We start from the raw sequence: 24,694 nt of genomic DNA, 5'->3' as shown, positions 1-24,694 counted from the left end.
AGGCGTGTTATCCGGCATAGAAACTCAACTAAGTACTAAGTACTATGTTTTTAAACGGTTTTATTTAGCTTCACCGGTAACGTGTTTGTATGTTTGTAACATGTTTGTCTGTAGCGCTGTCCCACATTAATACAAATTTAACCCCGTTCCTATTTACGGACTGATCTGAAATTTGGAACACAGCTTTATCTCTACAGTCATTATAAAACTTCCTATGACGGATTACAAATTTCCTCAAAACCCCATCAATATGGTTATCAAATGAAAGGGCTGGAAAAGTAGAATACAGTTATGTTTAACTCTCCTGTACTCGCGTGCAAAATCATAACACGTATACTCGCGCACGGTGTCACAGACCGAAAATTGAACTTCTCTGTAATGTTGCCATTGTGTATTTTTCAGGCTTTATTGGCATTCTTTTGAAGAAGAAGATAGGATTGAATGAAAAAAATCCAAAAAATATTTTCTTCGTCTTTATTATGTTTTAATAGTCATCTAATTCGTCCTCCTCAAAATAGAGTAATTTTTGATACTCCGACACAAATAACGAAATTCGAATTGTTAACTGTTACTATATAAAAGTAAGCAACTGAATATAATTCATGGACGTATAAAGAGCTAAATAAAATAACATAAAAACGTATTAATTGATTGTGGTTTCATTGGAGTAAGAATCAAAACATAGCATAACTGCATGCTCGAAACAAACATATTTTTTACATTTCATGCAGTTGTTGTGTGTTTTTCGAGTCTTTTATCGAAGAGAAGAATGTATAACGACCTTCTAGATAATTACCAGATGATAAAGGTTCTGGAATATGAAGTTTGCATATTTCTATTATTCTTTGTCTGTTTTCTTGGTAAACTAAGAATTAATGTCTTTTTTTTAGATGGGGCATAAAAAGATGATATAAAAGGATTTCTAGGAACTTCCTTTTCTTTTTCTTGTTTTCTTGTCGATATTGTCCATTATAAAAAAATATCCCCGAAACTGTTAAATTGATAAAAATTACTATATGCTACCGATTAGTTTATAGTTTACTGTTTACTATTCTTCCACAGGTGAAATTCTTTCACAAGTGTGTATATGTATGACCATTATATTTAGCGAATAACTATACGAAAGTCAAACATTTATATTTTGCTTTTGAACGTATGACTCTAACGACGAATATATCGACGAATAGTTAATATATGGATCCGTTCAATCCAGTTACAAAAGGCACTGAAATCAAATAAGAATAGTCCGGTAATGACCTTATGCATTATATTCAATAAACATTCCACGCCACTAACATTAATTTATACATTTCATTCAACAATATTCTAGAATATGAAAAAAGGCACTGGTCCAAAAAAGTTACTCCTACACTCGCGTCGGTGTGTCAGACCGAAAGTGTTAAAAAAGTGACACACGTCCCCTTTGTACCAACACATGCGATACGCTAAACGATGACGAACGACGAATAACGAAGCTAGAGAGAATCGCAAAGTCGTGGTGTTGATATTTTCTGAGAAATGAACGAGTTATTGATTTCTCGGTCTGACAGACCAATGCGCGAGTATAGGAGTGTTAAAGAATGTAAATACAAGATGGCGGACACTACAAAATGGGTATCAAATGAAAAGGATTGACTAATAGAACACAGTTATTTATGAAAAATGCAAATCCAAAATGGCGGCCACCACAAAATGGCGCCATATATATTTATTCAAAACTCTATTAACAAACATGTGAATGTGATTGACTGGTAGAACAAAATAAATCATAAAATAGCAAATCCAAACGCTAAAGCTCACGAGTTCAATTCTCACTCCCGACATTCTTCCAAAATGGAAGTAAAATGACGAACCAGTAAAAGTGTTGAAAATCACTATAATTTAGAAAAAATATATATTGCAGAAAAATATACTAATGATACAGATAATGTACTAAAACTAGAAAATAAAACAAGTAAAAAAACGTTTTAAGTAAAACGGTTTTTATTGTGATACAAAATAATAATAATAATACAGATAATGTACTAAAAACTAGAATATAATAAGACAAGCAGCAGTTAGTAGTTATCACATCCCTTTCATCATTAATCTAGGGCACTGATGAGAGTAAAATCGTGGGGCGCGTTGGATTTCCATCATTATTTGTTTCATCGTATGCCCACGATTTTATTTTACTCTCATCAATGCCCTAGATTAATGAAGAAAGGGATGTGATCACTACTAACTGCTACTTGCCTAATTATTTTCTAGCTTTTAGTACATTATCTGTATTATTATTATTATTATCACAATGAAACCATTTAACTCAAAAACATTTCTTCTACTAGTTTTATTTTGCAATCCAGCGGCATCTGGAATAAATTAGACCAAAGAAAAACTTCAAACCTGTAGGAACAATGCACCCCATAGAAACGTGTCCATATCACCCCACACAACATGCCAAAATTCAAATGCAATTAATTTCATTTATTGTTATCAAACATACTGTTTCGCTGCATCAAATTTTTCCTCTTCCTTAGGCGAACAGAACTTTACTGAACAATACACGAAGAGTTTGTTTAATCAGCGGAGAAGACCTTAAAACCACGATCAAAAAACTCACATTTTCTGAAAATCAAAGTGCTTTATGTTTTCATGCTACTGTTTTCCTTCACATGTTGAATTTTACCAAAATTTCATTACATTAGGTACGTAAAGTTCAACAATGGAAGAAGGTGACATTATAAAGAATCCAAGTTGAGCCGTACTTTTCGAGATAAAGGGGTGGTCCAAATCACCCCGTATGTCCAACTCACCCCGTGTTACCCTACTACTAAATGATTGCTTTGAAATGGCCAAGAAATGATGAAAATTTTCACTTCATGCTAATTTGATTATTTAAACCCAGTACCTAACTTTCTCGACCATTTTTATATGAATTGCCTAATGTTTGCACTAAATTTATTTTATTTCTAATGATACTGCATCCCATTGAGAGATTAGACCTTCTTTACAATGTTTCGGCAATAATCCGATCCATGGCTGCAGTTCTCCAACTCCCGACCGCACCGATTCTTGTCAAGTCATCTGGTCCAACCACCTCGCTCGCTAGGCTCCTCTCCTTCCTCTCCGGATTCGATACGAACACCATCTTTTCAGGGCTGCTGTCCAGTAGCCTTGCAACATGTCTCAAGGGGTCGATATTGACCACTTTGAGAATCCCACCCTTACACCCTTACACATTGACTGGATGTCTAATTTGTTTTATTGAACGCAACACAATTTTGTGTTGGTTCACGAGAACGAGCTGGATAAAAAAAAGCATAATACTTGATTTACCTTTGCATTCGCTCGCAAAACATACCTCTTTTGTTCGTTAAATTGCTCACTTGTTTTACTATTTCCCCTGTAGATATCTTAGGTGAAAAAATTGCTGGATAAATTTAGACGGCAAAATGGTATATACCCACGAGTATCAAAAGATCGTGGACTCAGTACCGCCAACAAAACAATTGGCGATCTAACGTACAAATCTACACCTTTTGCGTTAGATCGCCAATCACGTATTGACGAATTTACGTAAAGCTGAATCAGCTCATGCGGCATCTACATTAGAGCTCAGAACCACAAAAGTGAGGGTGTTTGTTTATTTTACGCACTAAAAAGCAAGATTCGGTGGTGATTATTCATTTTTATTTCAATTTAGATTCATTTCAGCCATTGAATATCGTCAGTATATGGTAAGAAAGTTGGAGTTTTGTATATTTACGATGGTTTCAACACGCTATTTGACCAAAGTCATAGATAATCTTCGAAGTTTTTAAGTTTGATAATGCATACCGGTTATTGATACTATGGATAATTGCGATGTTATCGAATCATATCAAATTGGCTGATATCATTTATTATGTAGGGGTAGATACGAGAAGGATTTGGAGTGTTTTTAGCGCAAAACACCCTATTCATCGTTTACTTAGTTGAAAAAAAATAATGTTACAATACTTACAACAAGCCATTCCTCGTAATACACATAGCACATTGTAAAATGATGATTTTCTAACGTTTTCAGCGTGGAAAGAATACATGAAACCGGGAAAGTTGAAGATAAATTCTGATTTTCCTAGAAAATTTGAACGAATTTCATACCAAAAAAACAAAACATCCTCATTTTACTCGCTGCGCCATCTGGTTGTAAATCCAACGTAAATTCGTCAATTGGCGATCTAACGCAAAACGTAAACGATCGGTGAGACATCTGTATTTTGTTTTTGAACTAAGAAAATGATGCTAATGTAACCTAAAACTTAAAAACAAAGCACATATATTTTTCTTCCGTGCTTTCCAAGGTAGTTCTCACATGCAGGAACCATACATTTTTCTACTTGTTTTTATTGTGCTCTCGAATTTCTTTTTTTTGATTCAACCATTGTCAATATCTATACAGTTTTTACAAATGAAAGAAGTAAGAACATAACATGTTATATATGAAATTGCGCAGAATTAAATTTCTTCCAAACTTATCGCAATCAAATAATCGTTCATGATTATAATATTGTAGTTTATAGAAATAACTTAAAAGCTTCCATAAGCTCACACTGCAAAATTTAAAACCATCATCACTTTCACCGCAGCGCCGCCTAGGTGTAGATTTGTACGTTAGATCGCCAATATTTTACTTCCGGGCTTTCCAAGGTAGTTCTCACATTCAGGAACCATGCATTTTTCAACTTGTTTTTGATTGTTCTCTCAAATTTCCTTTTTTGATTCAACCATTGTCAATATTTATACAGTTTTCACTACTGAAAGAGGTAAGAAAATAGCATGTTATATATAAAATTGCGCAGAATTAAATTTCTTCCAAACTGATGATGAAGATGGTCCAAAACCGACCTCAAAAATATGATCTTTACCGATCTCCTGTTTTGCTTCGTAGTTATTTAGGACGTTCACTCAAGTGCTCATTATACCGGACGCAGTTTTTAGTACATTATCTGTATCTTTAGTATATTTAGCACGTGAGCGTGAGAGCATGTAGTTGCGGCAGTGTGTTTGTGTGTGCATATGCGCGTACTTGTGTTGAGTGGTGAGCGCTGAGCGGTGAGCGTTGAATTTGTACGGAATATGAATGTGAGCGTGAAGCGTCAAGTGCGATTCACATACAACATCCACGTTACGTTCACGTCCCGTCACGTTACGTCAATTATTCTACCATGCATTTCTTATGGAAACATTCACATATACCGGCAACGTAACGACCCGTCAGCATACGTTCAACGAAAACGACCGGCATGATTTGTAGAAAAGAATAATTGACGGAGACGGACGGTTTGTTTGGTTTTTGTCTGGGATTTATGTCTCGGGTTTTTGTTTTTATTTTGGTTATATTTTTTATTCCAAATTTTGAAGTCAAAATCATTCGTGACTAGTTGTGATTAGTAGTAAAATAGTCTATATATTATTATTGTTGAATAAGGGTCGGGACTAAGGGGTTTAAGCATTTAAATAATATAATTCAATGATTTTCATAGATTTTTTTGCAATTGCAATTTAAAACTGTTGTAGGTGGCGACACCATGAATAACATTAAATAAATCATTCGTTTGACATTTGACGTGACGGTGCTGCTGCAAGCATAGGGCCTGATTCTCGAATACACTACGAATACACTTCACGGTGGAAACGGAATGAAACGTATTCGCGATGACAACGGTACGGTGTCGACATCTGGATACGAGATTAGTTTCCCACTAAACTTATCATTATAATATCAAATAATCTTCAGATGAAGTTTTTGTATGAGATTATTATATCACATGAAGAAAACAAAGTTTTCCACTCACATTGAATACCAGTTTGATACGAAGAAGTTAATTTTCATTAATGATTTTTCATTTGAAAAGTGCTCATTCTGCCTGAAAACTCATCATTATCTTCGACACTTCACTAACTCGTAAAACGTAGTTCAATGGCGTGCCGTTTATTTCGTTTCCACCGTGAAGTGTATTCGAGAATCAGGGCCATAGACTGCAAGTGTGAATTGGTGGAGACGGTAAAGGAACGTGTACATTCTTTTCCGTAACGATCAATGTGAATCGCACATTAAGCGTTAAGTTTTAAGCATTAAGGTGAAGGTGGAAGCTAGCCACAAATGGCTGCCACTAGAGATGGGCAAACCGTTCACGAACGGTACGAAAGAACTAGTTCGCCGAAAAGAGTGAACGAACGGTCGTTCTTTTTCAAAGAACGGTAGTTCTCCCCACGAACTGATTGCGAGTGAACGGTTTGTGAACGAACTGATTCCGAAAGAACGGTTTGCGAATGAACTGATGGAGAGTGAACTGTTTGTGAACGAAGTGTTTGCGGGCGAACTGTATGCGAACGAACTAGTGCAGCTGAACTGATTTGCGCTGGACGGAATGGATAAATATAACGAGAACGGAACAGGAACATAAAACGATATTGTCATTTATGAGAAAAATGTATCTAACGCAAGGTTTATTTTGTTAATGTATACTCAATTTTGGGTTAAAAATTAAATAAGATTTTCGTAGTTTTAGCTTGAGCTTGCTTGAGCTTGGGTAGACTGTACAATTCGTAGTTGCTCTCCGTGATTGTCCTGAACCAACCAAGTTGCACAAAGAACACACAGAATGACGCTTGGTACTAGCAAATCATTGTGCAATTTTCGGTGATTCGAACTTTGAATGGTCAATTACGACGCCGGCCACGTCCTTACAGTCACCAGGGGAAGGGAAGGAATGTTAGTATGATATTCGCCGCCCGAAGGCCAGAAGGGTCGCCTCTATAGCGTGGTTCCCTAGCGTTTATCATGGAAGGGATAGTTGTTAGTGGGAGTGGTTCAGAATAAATCAGGATTCACTGCGGTAAGTGATGTGATTCTAAAATCTTCAATTTGAAAATTTTGAAATTTTTAAATATTAAATTTTTTTAATTTGTAATTTTTAAATTTTAAAGTTTTGATTTAGTAGATTTAATTTAGGATTTAGTAAGGAACTCGCTGTCGCGCTCGCGGATAATCGAGGTTCGACTGTAACTCACCCACTCTCCCTTGACACGATGAGTTCCATGTTGGCTATTGGGGGTCGACATTGAAATTTCTGTCCTACACACTGAATGGCACTTGGGAGTAGCAAACCAGTCTCATTGTGCAAGTTTCGGTGATTCGAGCTTCAAATATTCGATAACGACGCCGCTCGAAAGCCAGAAGGGTCGCCACTATAGCGTGGTTCCCTAGCGTTCATCATAGAAGGAATATTTGTTAGTGAAGAGAGGTAATATTAGGATTTACTGAAGTAAATGATGTGATTATGTAAACGCGAACTATCGATCACGTGTCACAACAGAGATTCTGAGAAGGAAAACCTGTTAAATCAATTGGGCCGGCTATATACTCTATAATTAATCAAGATTACTTTTTATCGAGATCCAATCGCGACGGCGAAGAATTATTTTCGAGAAACCTGAGAAGGTAACCGTGAAAAACTCTTCGAAATCATTCGACCCGGCGATATATTTCGTTATCGATTCTTAGAATCAACAAACTGAACACAGAAATAATTTTGTACACACACATTAAACATGAAATTATAAACATACAATCTGCTATATGGAACATTAAATTAGAACCAAATGTGTCATCCGCAACTCTCTGCCACTGAAATGGAGTATAAAATTCGTAAATATAATATGTAGCTGAAGTATGTTAACATGGACGCATACAATGACTAATCGCAATGGCGGGAAATAATAAAAAATAAAGAATTAGAAAAATTACGATGCACTGTAATGAATGAATCAGATTATATTATGTGTTAGAGTCGTTAAACTTTTTTGATGTCATAAGCTACCCGAAAATGAAGAAATAAAAATTAGATTTTTTGTATGTTCCAGTTTCTCCCTAACGTTTTCGATAATTACTTAAGAGTTATAATTTGAATTTTAAGATTTACGATTTTGGAGATTGCATCGCACCTCACTTATTTTTGTTCGCTTGACATCATTTACTCTCGAAAAATAATCACCTCTCACACTCACATTCTATCATCTCTCCAGGAAAGCAGCCAGTTAATGATTCCTAACGAAATTGGAATCATTTCCAGGATTCCTGTTAGAAGTTCATTCGCCAGAAACAAAACCCGTGATGAACACTTCAAAATTTAACATTTAAAAGTTCTATGTCGACATATATGGAATTCAGCTTTCAAATTAAGAGAGACGTATGAATAAATGAATAAAGCAGTAAATTGACATTTGGATTTGAGTAAATTAGATTTTCGTAGTTTTAAAAGCAAAACTTTATATTTTCAATTTCATGTGTTCTTTCAATTCCGCGTAACATTCATATATTTCCTGATTATCAGAAATAAATCTGGGGGAAGCTGGGACGATTCATGGATTAGGTAAACATAAAATCTTATAGTGAGGGCAAAGTTTTTTCGTTGCTTTCTATTCATTGTTTGGCCTATTGCGTGTACGTGTTATTGTGATTGTTTGTATGATTGATTGTTAGTGAAAATCGCTGCTGATTTTTTTTCCCTGAATGAACATTATAAAATATGATATTACATGGAACCTGTGTCTTGTCCAAAAAGCGAATATGAAAAATCGCACATATTTTGTGCGCATCAAATTATTACATAAACTTTTGTCGACTGATGAACATATTTTCACATACAGTTTGCGAATTTTAAAGAAGAAGCAGCTTATCTTTCCCCACTAAATTTCAAAAATATAAATTCCATACCTACACTATCCAATCCAACGATATTAATTAATAGCTGTATATTGATGTTGGGTTCCAGCTAACATTCTATGTTGTTCTTAATACCGCTGAACGAAAGAGCGAAAGAACAGTTCAAAAGAACTGATTCTCTTAGATGAACGGTTAATGAGTGAACCGTTCATAAAAGTGAACTGTTTTGCCCATCTCTAGCTGCCACCATGGCACTCATTTCTTTCATCTCCCTCCCTCGCCCCTCGCCCCTCGCCCGAAAATCAATAATTTTGCGAAACAGTGTGAAGAAAATTATCGTTTTCGCACACTTCCCATCAAGTAATATTAACCAAACTCTAATCGATTAATCACAAGATATTAAATTTTCATCTGCTGTCACACTGTATAGTGAAAAACGTCGGAAAACTCGAGCAAGTGCTCTAAAGTTAATTTTTCGTTTTTCAATCTTCGGCAATGGTTTTGTTTGTATTGGTGAAAGCATCGTTATTTTTTCGACACTAATGCCAGACAACATCATCCATAAAAACCACTCAATAAAATGTTATTCTAGATTCATAGCGATTCATGTCATGAAAATCAATAGAATAAAATTATGTTGATATCAATGCACTTGTTAATACCAAAAGAGCCCCAATTCGCATGTGTTATAAATTTGCTTATGTTACGCTCGCGTATAAACAGAATTTTACTCCATGTGCAAATGCACCTTATATATATATTTATATTTGCAATTGTTCATCGGAACATATCGTTCATATATTTTACTTTAGTATTGAATTGTTATTTTTTTTCAAATGTATTCAAAGACTGGTGTCAATGAAGCGCCACACAGTCTGATAAGTGAATTAATCTATTTACGTGTGCTTTGCTCTTCTCTCACAAACACTATTACCCAATTTTTACACGTGGGTTTACCTATACCACTACAATGGCTAGATTCCACCTTCACCTTAAGTGCGCTACACATATAGCGTCACCGTCCCGTCAACTATTCTCTTGGACTTATTTTGCCGACGTCAAAGTTGCCGGTCATGGTGTATGTGAATGCTACCGTACGATTTCCATGGGAGAATATTTGACATTTCATTCCTTTACGTTGACTTCACGGTGACGGGACGGTGTATGTGTAGCGCACTTCAAGCGTTAAGCCATATCGTAGGAGTTTTTCCTCGTTGCTAGTCGCAAACCAGAAGTCAAAACACGTTTATTTTTGTTTTCCGCTTGTCAGTTATTTCCACATAATGTCATTTCCGGCAAATTGGGAGCAGATTCGCTGCAAAAAAGAGCGTTGATTTAGGACCACCATTTTTGAAAGTGTCGAAAAAAAGGACTTCCGATTAGGTCTTTGTTTCCCTCTTTCTTAACACTCATAAACCACACCGATCGGTAGAAAACATAGTTAAAGTGTCATGCTATACATTTCAATACTGAAGTTGCTAAAAAACAGAATTTTATGTGATGAATTACCATTGCGATTTAGGATGTCGGGTCAGGGCCACCCTCCCGTATTTATCCAGTTTCCAGATGGCGGGCAATGCGCCTGGCTTAAGGCGAATTGATGTTACTTGCGTATGTGGAGATGTGGAGAATAAAATTTGGGGTCATATGTATTTTTTGTAGCTAAATTTAAGAAAAAATAAATAGATTTAGATATTTAGATTTATAAACAATAATTCGAATTTGAATATTTTATTTATTTTATATCACTTGTTTAATCTACAACAGATATTTACACACAACGTATGCATCACAAAAAATATGACGAATTTAATTGATTTCTAAAGAAAAACGCGGTCCAGTACGGGGATGTATGTGAAATGCTTCATTCCGTACGGGTAACCATAACTGAACCCCAATGGATTTAGAGTCAGAAGCCTCCACAAAAGGATGCTATTTGCCGCTCACAAAAAGCAACAAGCAACACAATAAATACGGGTATATTATTCAAATCAAATACCCTGTAAGGGTTTATTCAGTTGCATATATTATCTAATAATTCTATGCTTTGATCCTAAAGTCTTGTTGTGGTTTCAACCATTGAGCGTGTAGTTAAGAAAATCGGAGTCCATTATACACGCGATTGACAGAAGCTTGGTTGAGAAGGTTTTTAATATCTGAAATGAAACAATTAGACATTACATTAGACATTAGATTACAAGAACATATGGTTATGCTTAATCACAATACCCGTACCTTCTTTTTCGGTATCACTGAGTTGCGTCTTTGGGAATTCCACGTCAAATGTGATGTACAGCGTTCCTCGCAAGTTGTTATTTTCATAGTTCGGCATACCTTCGCCATTCTTACGGATTCGTGCCCCGGGCCATGTCACTTTCTCACGAGTGACAGGCACTTTGTGCCCATCTAAATGCTCAATGTCGAGAGTAAATCCAACCAGCGCGTCCTACAATCATGAATGAATTCAATTTGGCATGTTTCTTTTAGTAATTTCGTTGGTACAAACCTGTAAACTAATCGTCACATTTGTGTACAGATCATCTCCCTTTCGCTCGAACCTCTGGTGCGGGACAGTCTTTATCTTCAAGATGAGGTCTCCTGGTTCGCCATCGATGTGAGGCTCACCTTCCCCGGAGAATCTCGTCTCCTGACCATCTTCCATTCCTTGCTCAATTTCAATCTCAATCGTGCGTTCCTCATTCACCAGCTTCACATTGGGACATTCGTCGCACACGGTCTGTTGCATCATCTGAAACCGTCCAGGGCCCAGGTTTCTCGTCACCATCTCCTGCCGACAGTTACATTTTCGCGTACCATGTGCAGATTTCATCACCGGTTTGTTTCGTGTGATTTCCACAAAGTTTCCAACGTACAACTCCTCGAGCGTCACGAAGAGATCCATCACTATGTTGGCTCCTTTGGGTGTTTCGCGCTGTTCCTGACCCCCACCGAACCCGAATCCAAAATCACCGAAGAAATGGGCAAACGGATCGCTGTTATCCATCATACCTTCCTTCTTAACACACTCCTCCCCGCACCGGTCGTAAAGTTTTCGCTTGTCCTCATCGGACAGCACCTCGTAGGCAGCACCCAGATCTTGGAACTTTTGTGAAGCATTCGGATCGTCCTGGTTCTTATCGGGATGCAACTCTTTTGCAAGCTTTCTGAAAGTAGGCGAATCAGATTTTTGTTCAGTTAACGACAAGCAGGTTAAATACGGGAAAAGCAGTTTTTGTTCAGTTATGGAATGGGAATCGATTATCCTCGTCCAATTATACATTAGTTCAGTCTGATCTCATGATGGATGAATAAAGAACAAAACATTCGTGTGACGTGTGATTAAATAAGCGCGAATACCAGATCAATAAAATTTATTGGTACATGCTAAATTCCTCTACGATTGTTTCCACATTTATTTTTCATTACTATTTTATGAGTAAAAGATAGGATTTTACGAGTAATATATATACGCCCCATTAAACGGAATAACAGTAACAGGGGAGTAAAAGCTCAACACAAAATACATACCTGTAGGCTTTTTTAATTTCATTTTTGCTGGCTGACTTCCTTATGCCCAAAATTTGATAGAAGTCCCTGCCAGCAGAAGTTTCTTGAACCAGCAAGATGAGCGCTGCCTGAAGTAGAACAGTGCTCCACACTCCGGGAAATTTCATTTTCGTTCTTTCACTCAATGATGATTTCGTCTAATCACTAAACTTCTCAACGCTCATAACCCGTAACTCGACGTAATTCTATCAGACGAAGTTCAATAATGCTCCATTCGATAATTCATTGAAAACTAACTACAAATTTTATACAATCGTCTCGTACCGAAAACACCCGTCATCAGAACTCTCTTTTCTTCCGCGTCGTCCGTCTGACAGTCGGCACTGTCAGCGTTATGGCATTTGCTGGAGAGCGCTGATTGGTCGAGCGAAGTGTCGTCGGAGAGGGGAAGGTTGATGGGTTTGATTGTTTTGGTAGTCCTCGTATTCACTGCTGCGCAGGAAGCAACTGAAACGAAAAGCAACTCGCTTGTGATTTCACGCCATCAAAAAACATTCTTCAATTCGTGCAAACCTTCATATGAGGACGAATTCGTAAGTGATGGATAGAACTCTGTAGTTTATCGCACATACACTCCGTTTCATAACCACTTCTTTCAAAAAATGTATAAGAAATCGATAAAAATTGCACAAATTGGGTTGAATGCAGTAATTATCTTCGTTTACAAGATTAAAGCTAATCTTCATCCTCTTTATCGTTTTTGGTTAGGCACGAAACATTCTAGAAACTAAAAAAACTAAATCACTTCTTTACAAAATAAAAAAGTTCGTGTAAATTACATCAAGTTCCTTTGATCTGACATCTTATTTAGATACGCGTCGAATCATCGAACTTTCACCACCAAAGTTGCGAATTGAAAAATATCGTGTAACCAGAAGGACCAAAAAGCGGCCCATACACGATCAGTAGCATTGACACTATCAGTAATGACAATAGTAGCAAGAATCACTCCGTTCCGTATAATCACTATTCTTCAACCCTTCACGATCATTTTTATCGCTTGGAGGAATTCAGCAACGCTAGCCTTCATAGTCGTGAGAGGAGCAACACATTTTCGAAATGAAAATTATCAATGAAAATTATATTTATTGTATCAAATAAACATCCCCATCAATAATTTGAAAGGTGTTCTGTTAATAACGAAAAAATCTTGAACGAAACTTGTTTCTTATAATGATTTCTAATTATAATTTCAACAATTTGATCTGTTCTTATGTTGTCTTCCAGTAATGGATGAAGAAGGTTCAGAATAATATGTTATGAACATTCAATAAAAAAATTTTAAATGCTTTTCATTGATATATTAACAATTTAAAACTGTATTTTGTCATAGTAATTTTAATAGCTTATGCTTTATTCACTACAATCTAATACCTTCGTAGATGTCGACACCGTATCTTACCCGTATCTTACTCGGGTTCACCAATACAATACAAGTATTATTTTGGAAAATCTAAAAATAAAGACTATTGAAATGGAAAACCTGCTGCTTTTGCTTTTGTATTATTGGAATCGTAATCTAATTCGGATTCTGATTTGGAGAATATATTCGCATAGACGGATTTAAGCTTCGTGTGTTTTCATTGGGAGGCGAAAATAATGATAGATATTCAGGTGGAATATACATGCTCTCAAAATCCAAATTATGAATGAAAATTTACTTTAACGTATCGAATATTTATTTTATGTGATGAAATAAGAGGTTTTTTATCGATATCGCATATTATAACATATTGAACGAAAACTGTGTCTAATGATGATTTTATATTATAATAGTAATTATTTGTGGAGCAGAAAATGCATCGACAAATGGTTAAGTGAGTGTCAGGACTACATGTGTTAGGTAATCAAACAATATAAAGTAAAAATTTTCATTCAAACTTTTATATTTTTCCACTCTTCTGATCTGATAGAGAATAATTTAGCTCCCAAGCACTAATATCGCCACCAGACGTCGACACTGTACATTTGTCGTCGCAAATATAAACAAATCAGACTATATAACGCACACCAGCTTTCGTGAAACTGAAAACGTTTTTTTATTACAGAGTCAGTTTGGCACTAACTCAGTTTTGAAAACGAATTCGCTATTAAAACCTATATAACCCATAATTATAGAAGTCTGCGCACTAGACATCAGAACGATTCTGACATAAACTACACGTTAATATTTGATGATAAACATACACGAAATCCTCGAGTGACAAAATTAACTCAAATTCACGCTGACGGCGGAATAGTGTCGACATCTGGATACCACATTAGTTCGTATGAGGCCAACTCTTCTCTATCTGATTAGTCTGCCCTACGGCAGTTTTAAATTACAGAAATTTGTATGAAATTGTTTTTCTTGGCTTTATTTACCTACTAGAAGTACGTTGTTCTGACCCTGATTTAAAGTATTTTGTGTGAATTTTCAGATATTCTCTCCAGAACTTACCATTATAATATAAAATTATCTTTAATTATCGATTACATACAGACTCGATTATATACAGACTCAATTATATGTGATTCGTGATGTGATACAATTTACAGCTTGGGATTTTTTTTAATATTTCATATATGACTTATTTCAAGAAGAAATGTAACCTTTCACCGTTAAGGTGTAATTTAAGTGGCTATTACAGTGGGGTAAAACTAAATTTTGGGGTAAATTAAAAAAAAATTGTTTTGACTCGATTATATTGGCGATCAAACGTACAAATCTACACCTAGGCGGCGCTGCGGTGAAAGTGATGATGGTTTTAAATTTTGCCATGTGAGCTTATGGAAGGTTTGTCATTCTTTCCATAAATTACAATGTCATAATCATAAAAGATTATTTGATTGCGATGAGTTTGTAAGAAATTTAATTCTGCGCAATTTTATATATAACATGTTATTTATTTACCTCTTTCAGTAGTGAAAACTATAAAAATGTTGACAATGGTTGAATAAAAGAAGGAAATTCGAGAGCACTATCAAACACAAGTTGAAAAATGTACGATTCCTGCATGTGAGAACTATCTTGGAAAGCCCGGAAGTAAAATATACGTGATTTGTTTTTGAGTTTTAGGTTACATTAGCATCATTTTCTTGGTTCAAAAACAAAATCCAGATGTCTCACCGATCGTTTACGTTTTGCGTTAGATCGCCAATACAGTTAAAAGAAATCAGAAACTGTATATAATCGAGTCCGCGCTGTACTTGCAATCAAAAGTGATTTTCATTTACACAAAGTACTAATTTGATTTGGGAAAAATAATATTCATTCATAATTTTTATTTTAGTGTGTATCCATTTCTTCTGCAAACCCATATTGTCATGCCTACTCCCACATTTCGTAATGCGAATTTCAATGCCGTCATCGCGGATAAGTAACTCAATTTTGAAAAAAAAAATTGGGCAGATAACTCATTTTCTGAGTGAAAAATCTGGATAAACGTCCCGCAGAGTTACGCAAATATTCCATGAATATTCGATAGCTTTGTCTCTCAGCTACGTTTAGCAGTAATCTCATATAAGTCGCAAAAATTTCTGCATAAAGTTAATCTTTTTCTGGTAAATTTGAGGGTGGGTCAAAAAGGTAAATAAACAAAGCCCGAGTCAAGAAAACGTTTGTTCATTTGATCAGAGAAACATTTTACTGTTAGTACATGGGGAAAAAAAGCTGGTAGAAAATTTGTTTTTCGAGCAAAATATAGTTGAAAAAATTAATTCAATTGACTCCGCATGTCGCAGGTTTATCAAGTCAATTATCATTTCAAAACTCATATTTAGTTCGCAGCTGCGCAATATAAAATATATTTATATATTCATATTTACTGAAATTTATTTCAAAATCTCAAGGTAAATTTAATGAAACGCACTATACAACAATTGAATAATCTATCAAACATTGCTCAAAATTGAGTTATAAAGTTTAGTCTCCTTCAATAAGGTTGTGAAGACATTTGAAGACATTTTTTCGTGCGATGTGAAGACACCCGAAAAAAATAACCTGGCATCCATGATCACCACGAACTTGAACAGGCTTATTCAAAGGGCTTTCGTGCGCTGAACTGAAATTTCCGGCAATTTGACAGTTCATAACAGTCCAAAAAGGCTGCTCTGAGCGTTTCCGCTGTCGCTATTTCTTTTTCTGTCCTCCGTGGCATGGCGGACGTGCTTTTATAAGTTTAAGTCGCGGTAGTTTTTGGATTTTACAAGTGAATCCTCGATCTAAAATGGTTAGTATAAGTTGAAAACGATTCAGAAAGTCATGTAGGATAAAGTTCTGGTGATTTTTGCTTATTTTGAACGGTGGATTACGTACAAATTCGACTATTTGTACGTGTTTGATAGATTGCGCATTGTTTGCTGTACTGAATATATACATATGTCTGATACTTCTACTCGGAGTAGAAAAAGAATGTGGTGTTAATATATTCATTTGGATATTCTTGAGAAGATCTTTTTGGAGATGTTTATCTGTGTGATGTCCTGGCTTGTTTACTAATTTTCCTGTACATGAAACGTCCCAACAACCATTTGTTTATAATCGTAGAATTTACTAATGTTCCCTTCATGATCTATTATAGAGTTTGACGGCATCCCGCCCACTGGTTAGTGTCTATTCAGACAAAAATGAAGCCCTGAAGGATAAGAACATCGCGTTGCCGTACGTGTTCAAGGCACCGATTCGGCCCGATATTGTGAGTGAGATCTCGCAGCTGATGCGCCGGAACAGGCGTCAACCATACGCTGTCAGTGAAGCAGCTGGTCATCAGACCTCGGCCGAATCATGGGGTACAGGTCGCGCTGTGGCTCGTATCCCACGTGTTCGCGGTGGTGGTACTCATCGTTCCGGCCAGGGTGCCTTCGGTAACATGTGCCGCGGTGGTCGCATGTTTGCGCCAACCAAAACCTGGCGTCGTTGGCATCGTAAGAACAATGTGAACCTAAAGCGCTACGCGCTGGTTTCCGCAATTGCTGCTTCCGGTGTTCCGGCCTTAGTTCAATCGAGAGGTAAGCATAGCAGAGGAATATTTACATTTTACCTACCTCGACTGTTCATTTGATATCTTGATACCTAACAATGTTTATTTACTTCTAGGACATGTTATCGATGGTCTTTCGGAGCTGCCATTAGTCGTCTCGGATGAAATCCAGAAGTTCCAGAAGACCAAACAGGCCGTCTCTTTCCTTCGCCGTTCCAAGGTTTGGGCTGATGTCCAGAAGGTATACAAGTCGCAGCGTCTACGTGCCGGACGCGGTAAGATGCGCAACCGTCGCCGTGTTCAGCGTCGTGGTCCATTGATTATTTACTCGAAAGATGAGGGTCTACGCAAGGCGTTCCGCAACATTCCTGGTGTTGATACCATGAAGGTTTCCCGTCTGAATCTACTGAAGCTGGCACCAGGTGGCCATGTTGGCCGTCTTTGCGTCTGGACCGAGTCTGCTTTTGCCCAGCTAAATGACATCTATGGCACCTGGAAAACTAAGTCCACCGTCAAGAAGGACTACAATCTGCCGAACCCTCTTATGGGTAATACCGATCTTGCTAGACTGTTGAAGAGTGACGAAATCCGTAAGGTCTTGAAACCGACCAAGAAAGCCGTTCATCGTCACGTGCGTCGTCTTAATCCACTTACCAACACGCTCCAGCTGGTCAAACTGAACCCATATGCTGAAGTGACCAAGCGCCGGGCTCTTCTGGCCTCCAAGAAACGCAGGTGTGAGCGCATCGTTGCTGCATGCAAGGCCCGCGGCGTTGAGCTGGACAAGAAGAACAACGCAGTCAAATACCTGGCCCAAGAGAAGAATCGTGAGACTCAGTTGGCTAAGAACAGAGAACTGCGCAAGAAGAAGATCGACGCTAAGAAAGTTGCAGCGAAGAAGAAGAGCAACTTGAAAAAGAAGAAGGCACGTAAGACCGTTAAAAAGCCGAAAACCAAGAAGTAAACCAGGAAAGTAAATGATTAGAGTGAACTATCTTTCCATATTTACTGTAAAGAATAAAAGCTGAAGCTTGCATACCTGTGGTATACAAAATAATTAGTTGTATTATTATACTTATATGAATTTATTCGACGTTTGTTTTATTTAATTTTGTGTTTGAACAGGTGTCTAGAATCGGGATTTTGAATGCAATGAATGAACGTGTTTATTCCCTTTGGTTTACCTCAGAGAATTCACATAAATAAGTTTTTCTGAATAACGTCGACTTTGGAATCCTATTCTGCTTGGCGTATGAGGTGAGATGCACCCGTGGCCAAGTGGTTAGCGTCTCGCATTATCATGCCGGGCGTTCGGGTTCGATTCCCATTCTGGCCGGAGGATTTGTCGTCAAAAATTTCCTTCGAATGGCACTGTGGTCACGCGTATTCTAAAGCTCGGAATACATTCAAGGCGTGTTATTTGGCTTAAGAAATCTCAACTAAGTATTATTAAATGATGCTAATTACGTTAACGTTAAGACGGAAAAAGTTTTACAGGGAACGTTAACGCCATTCAAGAAGATGAGGATAGATGACAATTGTGCCAAAACACAATTGTTATAGTGCTTTACGAAAGTTACGAATCGTTCGTTCTGGGAATCACGTAGGATTTTGTACTGGTACGAATTGCGATTAAATGCTCCTTTAATTTAATACAAACTTTAAAAAACGGCTGAACGTATCAATACGAAACGTTCACAGATGTTTAAAGAATATACTAGGCTAAAAATATGCCTGCAAAAATTAGACCTTACTGCAATATTTGCAGCATTACAGTGGAATTTGTAAAGCACTATGCAAATCCAATTTTTGGTACTTTTTTGAAATCGATGCAGAAAATGTATATTAGGATGGCAGCGAAAATGGTCATGTCAAATTTCAAAAACTGACCATGTATATTTTGTTTATTTGCGATCTATCGTACAAATCTACACCTAGGCGGCGCTGCGGTGAAAGTGATGATGGTTTTAAATTTTGCCATGTGAGGTTATGGAAGGTTTGTAGTTCTTTCCATAAATTACAATGTTATAATCATAAAAGATTATTTGATTGCGATGAGTTTGTAAGAAATTTAATTCTGCGCATTTTTATATATATAACATGTTATTTATTTACCGCTTTCAGTTGTGAAAACTATAAAAATGTTGCCAATGGTTGAATTAAAGAAGGAAATTCGAGAGCACAATCAAACACAAGTAGAAAAATGCACGATTCCTGTATGTGAGAACTACCTTGGAAAGCCCGGAAGTAAAATATACGTGATTTGTTTTTGAGTTATAGGTTACATTAGAATCATTTTCTTAGTTCAAAAACAAAATCCAGATGTCTCACCGATCGTTTACGTTTTGCGTTAGATCGCCAATTGGTCCAAAAAAATGACCTGTGCAAAATTTCACCTCAATCGGATATGATTTAGGGGTGCCTCAAAGCGCTCAAAGTTTTGATTTTTTGATCCTCGAAAATCTTCCAAGGGGGGAATTTGGAAAATCGAATTTTTTTCGATACCAAACGACTTAAAAGCCTGAGAGCTTTAGCCTGTGAGGCAATGATGGTATGGAAAAAAATAATTATCGAGTTTAAAGAACCGACCATGCACATATGGGTTCATCACTCAGACGTTTTGTTATTATGGATTTATTGGGGGCAATGTTTGTTCATCTAATCAACGATTTATCAAGAAAAGTTTAAAATCTATATATATGTATTTCCAATAAAGTAGTTGTTTTGAATTACTCATTTTCGTTCAATATGTGAGGACCCTTTTCGTGCCGTGTTAAGTGCGATTCACATACAACATCCACGTCACGTCCACGTTCCGTCACGTCACGTTACGTCAGTTATTCTACCATGCACTTCTTATGGAAACATTCACATACACCGGCAACGTAACGATCCGTAAGCATACGTTCAACGAAAACGACCGGCAGGATTTGTAGAAAAGAATAATTGACGGAGACAGACGGCTCGTTTGGTTTTTGTCTGGACTTTGTGTCTCGGATTTTGTTTTGATTTGGTTGTACAGTAATTTATATCTAATTCGACATTAAGCTAATTGAACAGATCTATGATGCAATACGTTTAATTGGAAATTTTTACCTCTTATTGGACATTTTTGTAAACATTGCGTTCGGAGCCCAAATTATGGCCCCACATTTAAAGTCACCACCAGTCGCGAATGTCCAATTACTGGTCAAAATCGACTCCAATGCGTGTGTGAATTGGTGGAGACGTTGACGGAACGTAGACGTTCTTCTCCGTAACGTTCTATGTGAATCGCACATTAATATATTCAAAACAGTCATCTAGCATCGCTGGATATGAGTTCAATGTTTACATTTGGTTATGTTGTTTGGAAGAGGCCCATTTGAAAATATGTAAAATCTAACAATTACTGAACTGAATTTTATGGTTGCAGTTGAAAACATACATTGCTTATGCAATACTAGTTTAGCCGTGAAACAATTTTTGAAGATAAAGGCGGGGCAGAAGAATACCGATGCTTTCAATCTACAAGGTGAACAAACACATCAAACAAACTAGACGATTCGACTGATTCATCGACGAGCGCGGACAAACGGTCGTCGAGCGAGACGAGCTACTCATCTGTTTTTAGTCGAGCTTGGCTTCTGGAATATGAAAACAAACGAGACGAGCGCTCGTCTGCTCGTCTCGTTTTCTGGAATAGGGCCCTATATTGCCATCAATTTTTCCAATGCTTTTAACTGTTTTGCGTATTGAAAAAAATTGTTTTGTGTATTTTAGCATGTAAACATGTCATTGTATTATAGTTTGGGTTGATTACATGTCTAGCTCTCACGACCCGTTGAAGGGTTAATCCTCGAACAATGCAGAAATTTGTGTTTTGTTTGTATGAGAGCCTCCCCCACCTTTCAGAGGAGGGAGTTATGTCAAACCATCAAAGAAACATTTCTCATACACAAAAACCCTCAAATGACAAATTTGGCTCCATTTGCCTCGTTAGTCTATCGCCAATAGTAAGTAGATTTGTGGGAAGTTATCAGGCCGGATTAATGCCCGGTTTCTCGACGACGAATCAGATTTTTACACTGCAGCAGATCCTCCAAAATTGCCGCGAGTATCAGGTCCCTACGCACCACAACTTCAAGGCCGCATATGATACAATCGACCGACGACAGCTACGGCGGATCATGGACGAACACGGCTTTCCACGAAAGCTGACAATATTGATTCAGGCAACGATGAACGGAGTGCGGATCTCAGGTGAGCTGTCGGAATCATTTGAGACTCACAGGGGACTTCGACCAGGTGATGAACTCTCCCGTCTGCTCTTCAACGTGGCGCTGGAAGGTGTTATGCGGAGAGCGGGCTTCAACCTTCCGGGCACGATTTCCAACAAGTCTAGATCAACATGTCAAAAGGGCCTATCTTCTTTGATCGATTCTCTTTCATTAATAACTCAGCTGTAATAGCATTTCCAGATGTGTTCGACGATAAGAAGTGTAAAAGCGGACCTCGTTTATGGCAAAACTACATGGCAAAACTGGAGCTAAATCTGTCTGAAAGGCCGTGGTTATCGAAAGAGAAAGTCGATGAAGAGAATCGATCAAAGAAGATAGGCCCTTTTGACATGTTGATTTAGAAGTCTAGTCAGTCGGACTTGTATACCTGACTGAAACACGAAGCAGGGCTGATTGGGCTTGGGATCAATGCGTCTAAGACTAAATACATGCTAGCAGGAGGGACTGATCGCAACATAGTTCTTCTTGGTAGTAGTGTTATGATCGACGGCAACGAGCTCGAAGTGGTAGAGGAATTTGCCTACCTTGGCTCATTGATAACAAATGACAACTACAGCCATGAAATTCTAAGACGCATAGTCAATGGAAGTCATGCCTTCCATTGGGCAAACTCGGACCGCGTATGAAATGTACCATGTACAAATCCCTAATTCAACCGGTTGTTCTCTATGGGCACGAAGCATGAACGATGCTTCAAGACGAGTCACAAGCGCTTGGTATCCCGAACGTCAAGTGCTCAGAACAATGTACGGTGGTGTACAGGAAAATGGAGTATGGAGAAGGAGAATGAACCACGAACTGACGCAACTCTACGGAGAACCTAGCATCCAGAAAGTCGCCAGGGCTGGACGAGTGCGATGGGCAGGGCATGCAAGATTGTCGGACAGCAGCCCCGCTAAGATGGTGTTTGCATCGAATCCGGTGGGAACAAGAAGGAGAGGAGCCCAGCGAGCGAGGTGGTTGGACCAGGTGGAGCAGGACTTGGCATGAATCGGTGCAGCCGGGAGTTGGAGAACTGCAGTCATGGATCGGGTTCATTGGCGAAAAATTGTGAAGAATATCTATACTCTCAATGGGAAGTAAAATCATTGTAAATAAAAATAAATAAATAAATTGCTTCATTAGTGCCTGATTAGTTCTCGAGTTGTGAAATTTGTGTTTTATTTGTATGGCGGCCACCCTCATAGAGAGGGGGAAAAGTCTCGAACCATCATAGAAACATTTATTGCCGCCTAAAACCACCACATGCCAAATTTGGCTTCATTTGCTTGATTAGTTCTCGAATTATGCAGAAATTTGTATTTCATTTGAATGGCAGAAAAAAATATTGGTGTTTTGCAGTTTAACGGGGTTTCTATCGACCAAATCTTGTTTGTCACAGCAGATAATGGAGCTAACATGTTTTACCCGGAACCGTTTTCCATGACGAAGGACATCAATGCGATGATAACGAATTTCTTGATTCACTTGCAGTTGAATTTGAGCCTCTGCTCTGTCTGACTCAACAGATGTGCAAGTCACACACTTCAGCTTGCTGTGGGAAATGTCGTGAAGAAACACGAACAAAATTCTCAGGGTTACGGACCTTGTCAAAGAAACATGGAAAACAACGTACTGCTTATATTTTGAACACAAGCAAGCTTCCAAAGTTCCACTGTGGTCTCCAACCAGATGGGGAATTATCGAATCGATCATTAATAAAATAAAATTTACGTCGAGTTGGTTCAGGAATACAATGATATCGGTAAGAACAAAAATACTAAAATCGTAACTGTCTCAATACTGTTTATTTCGTCAGGTTGTTTCAAAAGTTCTTACCCTCAAAGGCCAATCGCTTCCTAAGTGTCTGGCACAATACTGAATAGCATATTTATCACCAGCTTAATGCTTTTCACACAGAAGAGATGACTCATCATGCGCGACTTTCAATACCAGGCATACACTGTGTCGTGCAAGGAGCAACTGCGCTGGCCCCTCGGTGACCTATTCACCTATTACACCATTCGGTGAGCGCATTGCATAAAACTTTAGCAACACCCTGATATATAAGAACGTCAGACCGGACCATGTGACATTTTTATGATTTCGAGAAAAACAATTTAGATACGCTTTCCTGCTGTACGCATGATTCTGATAAATCTGATCTGAATCGAATAAATGTGATATGTATTTCCCAAAATGGTTAACCTAATGCCTCGAAATTTTTAGATTTATGACTTGGTTCCCTCTGACTTAAGACAGACCAAATTGAAGTAAAGGCAATAGGGTATAGAGTGATAGGGTAAAACAATTAGCCTATTTTATTGTTTTTTTAAAGCACATCAAAAACTGAACGTGTTTCATCTAGTAGCTATAGAATGATCTAACGAGCGCCTGTCAAGGTGCTAACAAGCGGATTCTATTTCTTGAAATTTGGTAAAAAATACTAATGCAAAAATTGAATATTGGAAATCATCTAAACGAAAATTGACCCGTTCTGACTGGTACAACCTGCGCCTGGCTATTGTGCATCATTCTGTTCAAGGGAAAAAAAACCAGCACACTGCGATCACTGCTGGCTACCGTTAGAGGCGAATGAACTGCAAAGTTTAAAGCCTCTTGAAAACAAACAAGAAGGCCTATCGCCAGTTTCAATTTAGCTACCGTGTTAAATTGTGCTCCAGAATGAGTTCTCAAAATACGCACAAAGCCTACTCGGAGCAATCTAGCAAAGCACGAGAGAAAAGTTTAAGCTTAAGCTATGCCTTTGATAATTCTAATCTCGCTTCAGGTAGCAAGCAGCCAACAACCACACACAGAGTTTTTTAGTTGGTTCTTTTCTAAATTGTTGTCCTCCACTTGACGGCGGAAGTGCAATGAAAAGTTGCACCACATCAATTTTAGTGCTGCCCGGAGGGTATTATTGTATCGTAGAATTACTACTGAAGCTTCATGGAATCGGGCATTAATAGTACTGTAAAAATGTTATTGAATTGATCAGGTTCCTGAGACTATTGCGATTGAACCATACAAATCAATGAACCAACGAATAAAATTCCGTCACTGGTGTTCTTCAAACCAATCATCGATTCATGAATCACCATCGCATCCACAGAATTTAGTATGCGTTTCGAAATACTGAAAATACGGGAACATATTGGGGATACAAATTGGAAAACTAAAATCGATCGCATCGTAAAAAATGACCAATTTCA

General features: G+C 37.6%; 2 protein-coding genes across 2 annotated transcripts; one reads left to right on the top strand and one right to left on the bottom strand.

The window, feature by feature from the left end:
- Window positions 1–10,407: 10,407 nt before the first annotated feature.
- Window positions 10,408–12,586, bottom strand: LOC129773414 (dnaJ homolog shv). The gene is made up of 4 exons (XM_055777019.1): window positions 12,221–12,586; window positions 11,199–11,856; window positions 10,928–11,138; window positions 10,408–10,848 (listed from the first exon to the last, which is right to left on the bottom strand). Exons 1-4 carry the CDS (start codon window positions 12,364–12,366, stop codon window positions 10,784–10,786), a joined length of 1,080 nt encoding a protein of 359 aa, XP_055632994.1. The 5' UTR covers window positions 12,367–12,586; the 3' UTR covers window positions 10,408–10,783.
- Window positions 12,587–16,335: 3,749 nt separating this feature from the next.
- LOC129773413 (60S ribosomal protein L4) lies at window positions 16,336–18,277 on the top strand. The gene is made up of 3 exons (XM_055777018.1): window positions 16,336–16,470; window positions 16,822–17,248; window positions 17,337–18,277. The coding sequence occupies exons 1-3, from the start codon at window positions 16,468–16,470 to the stop codon at window positions 18,182–18,184; spliced, it is 1,278 nt and encodes a 425-aa protein (XP_055632993.1). The 5' UTR covers window positions 16,336–16,467; the 3' UTR covers window positions 18,185–18,277.
- Window positions 18,278–24,694: the final 6,417 nt, after the last annotated feature.

Source organism: Toxorhynchites rutilus, chromosome 3 (genome assembly GCF_029784135.1).
Source record: "Toxorhynchites rutilus septentrionalis strain SRP chromosome 3, ASM2978413v1, whole genome shotgun sequence".
NCBI classification, from domain to species: domain Eukaryota; kingdom Metazoa; phylum Arthropoda; class Insecta; order Diptera; family Culicidae; genus Toxorhynchites; species Toxorhynchites rutilus.
Note: the sequence above shows the minus strand (reverse complement) of the source record. Positions and strands in the feature narration are given on the sequence as shown.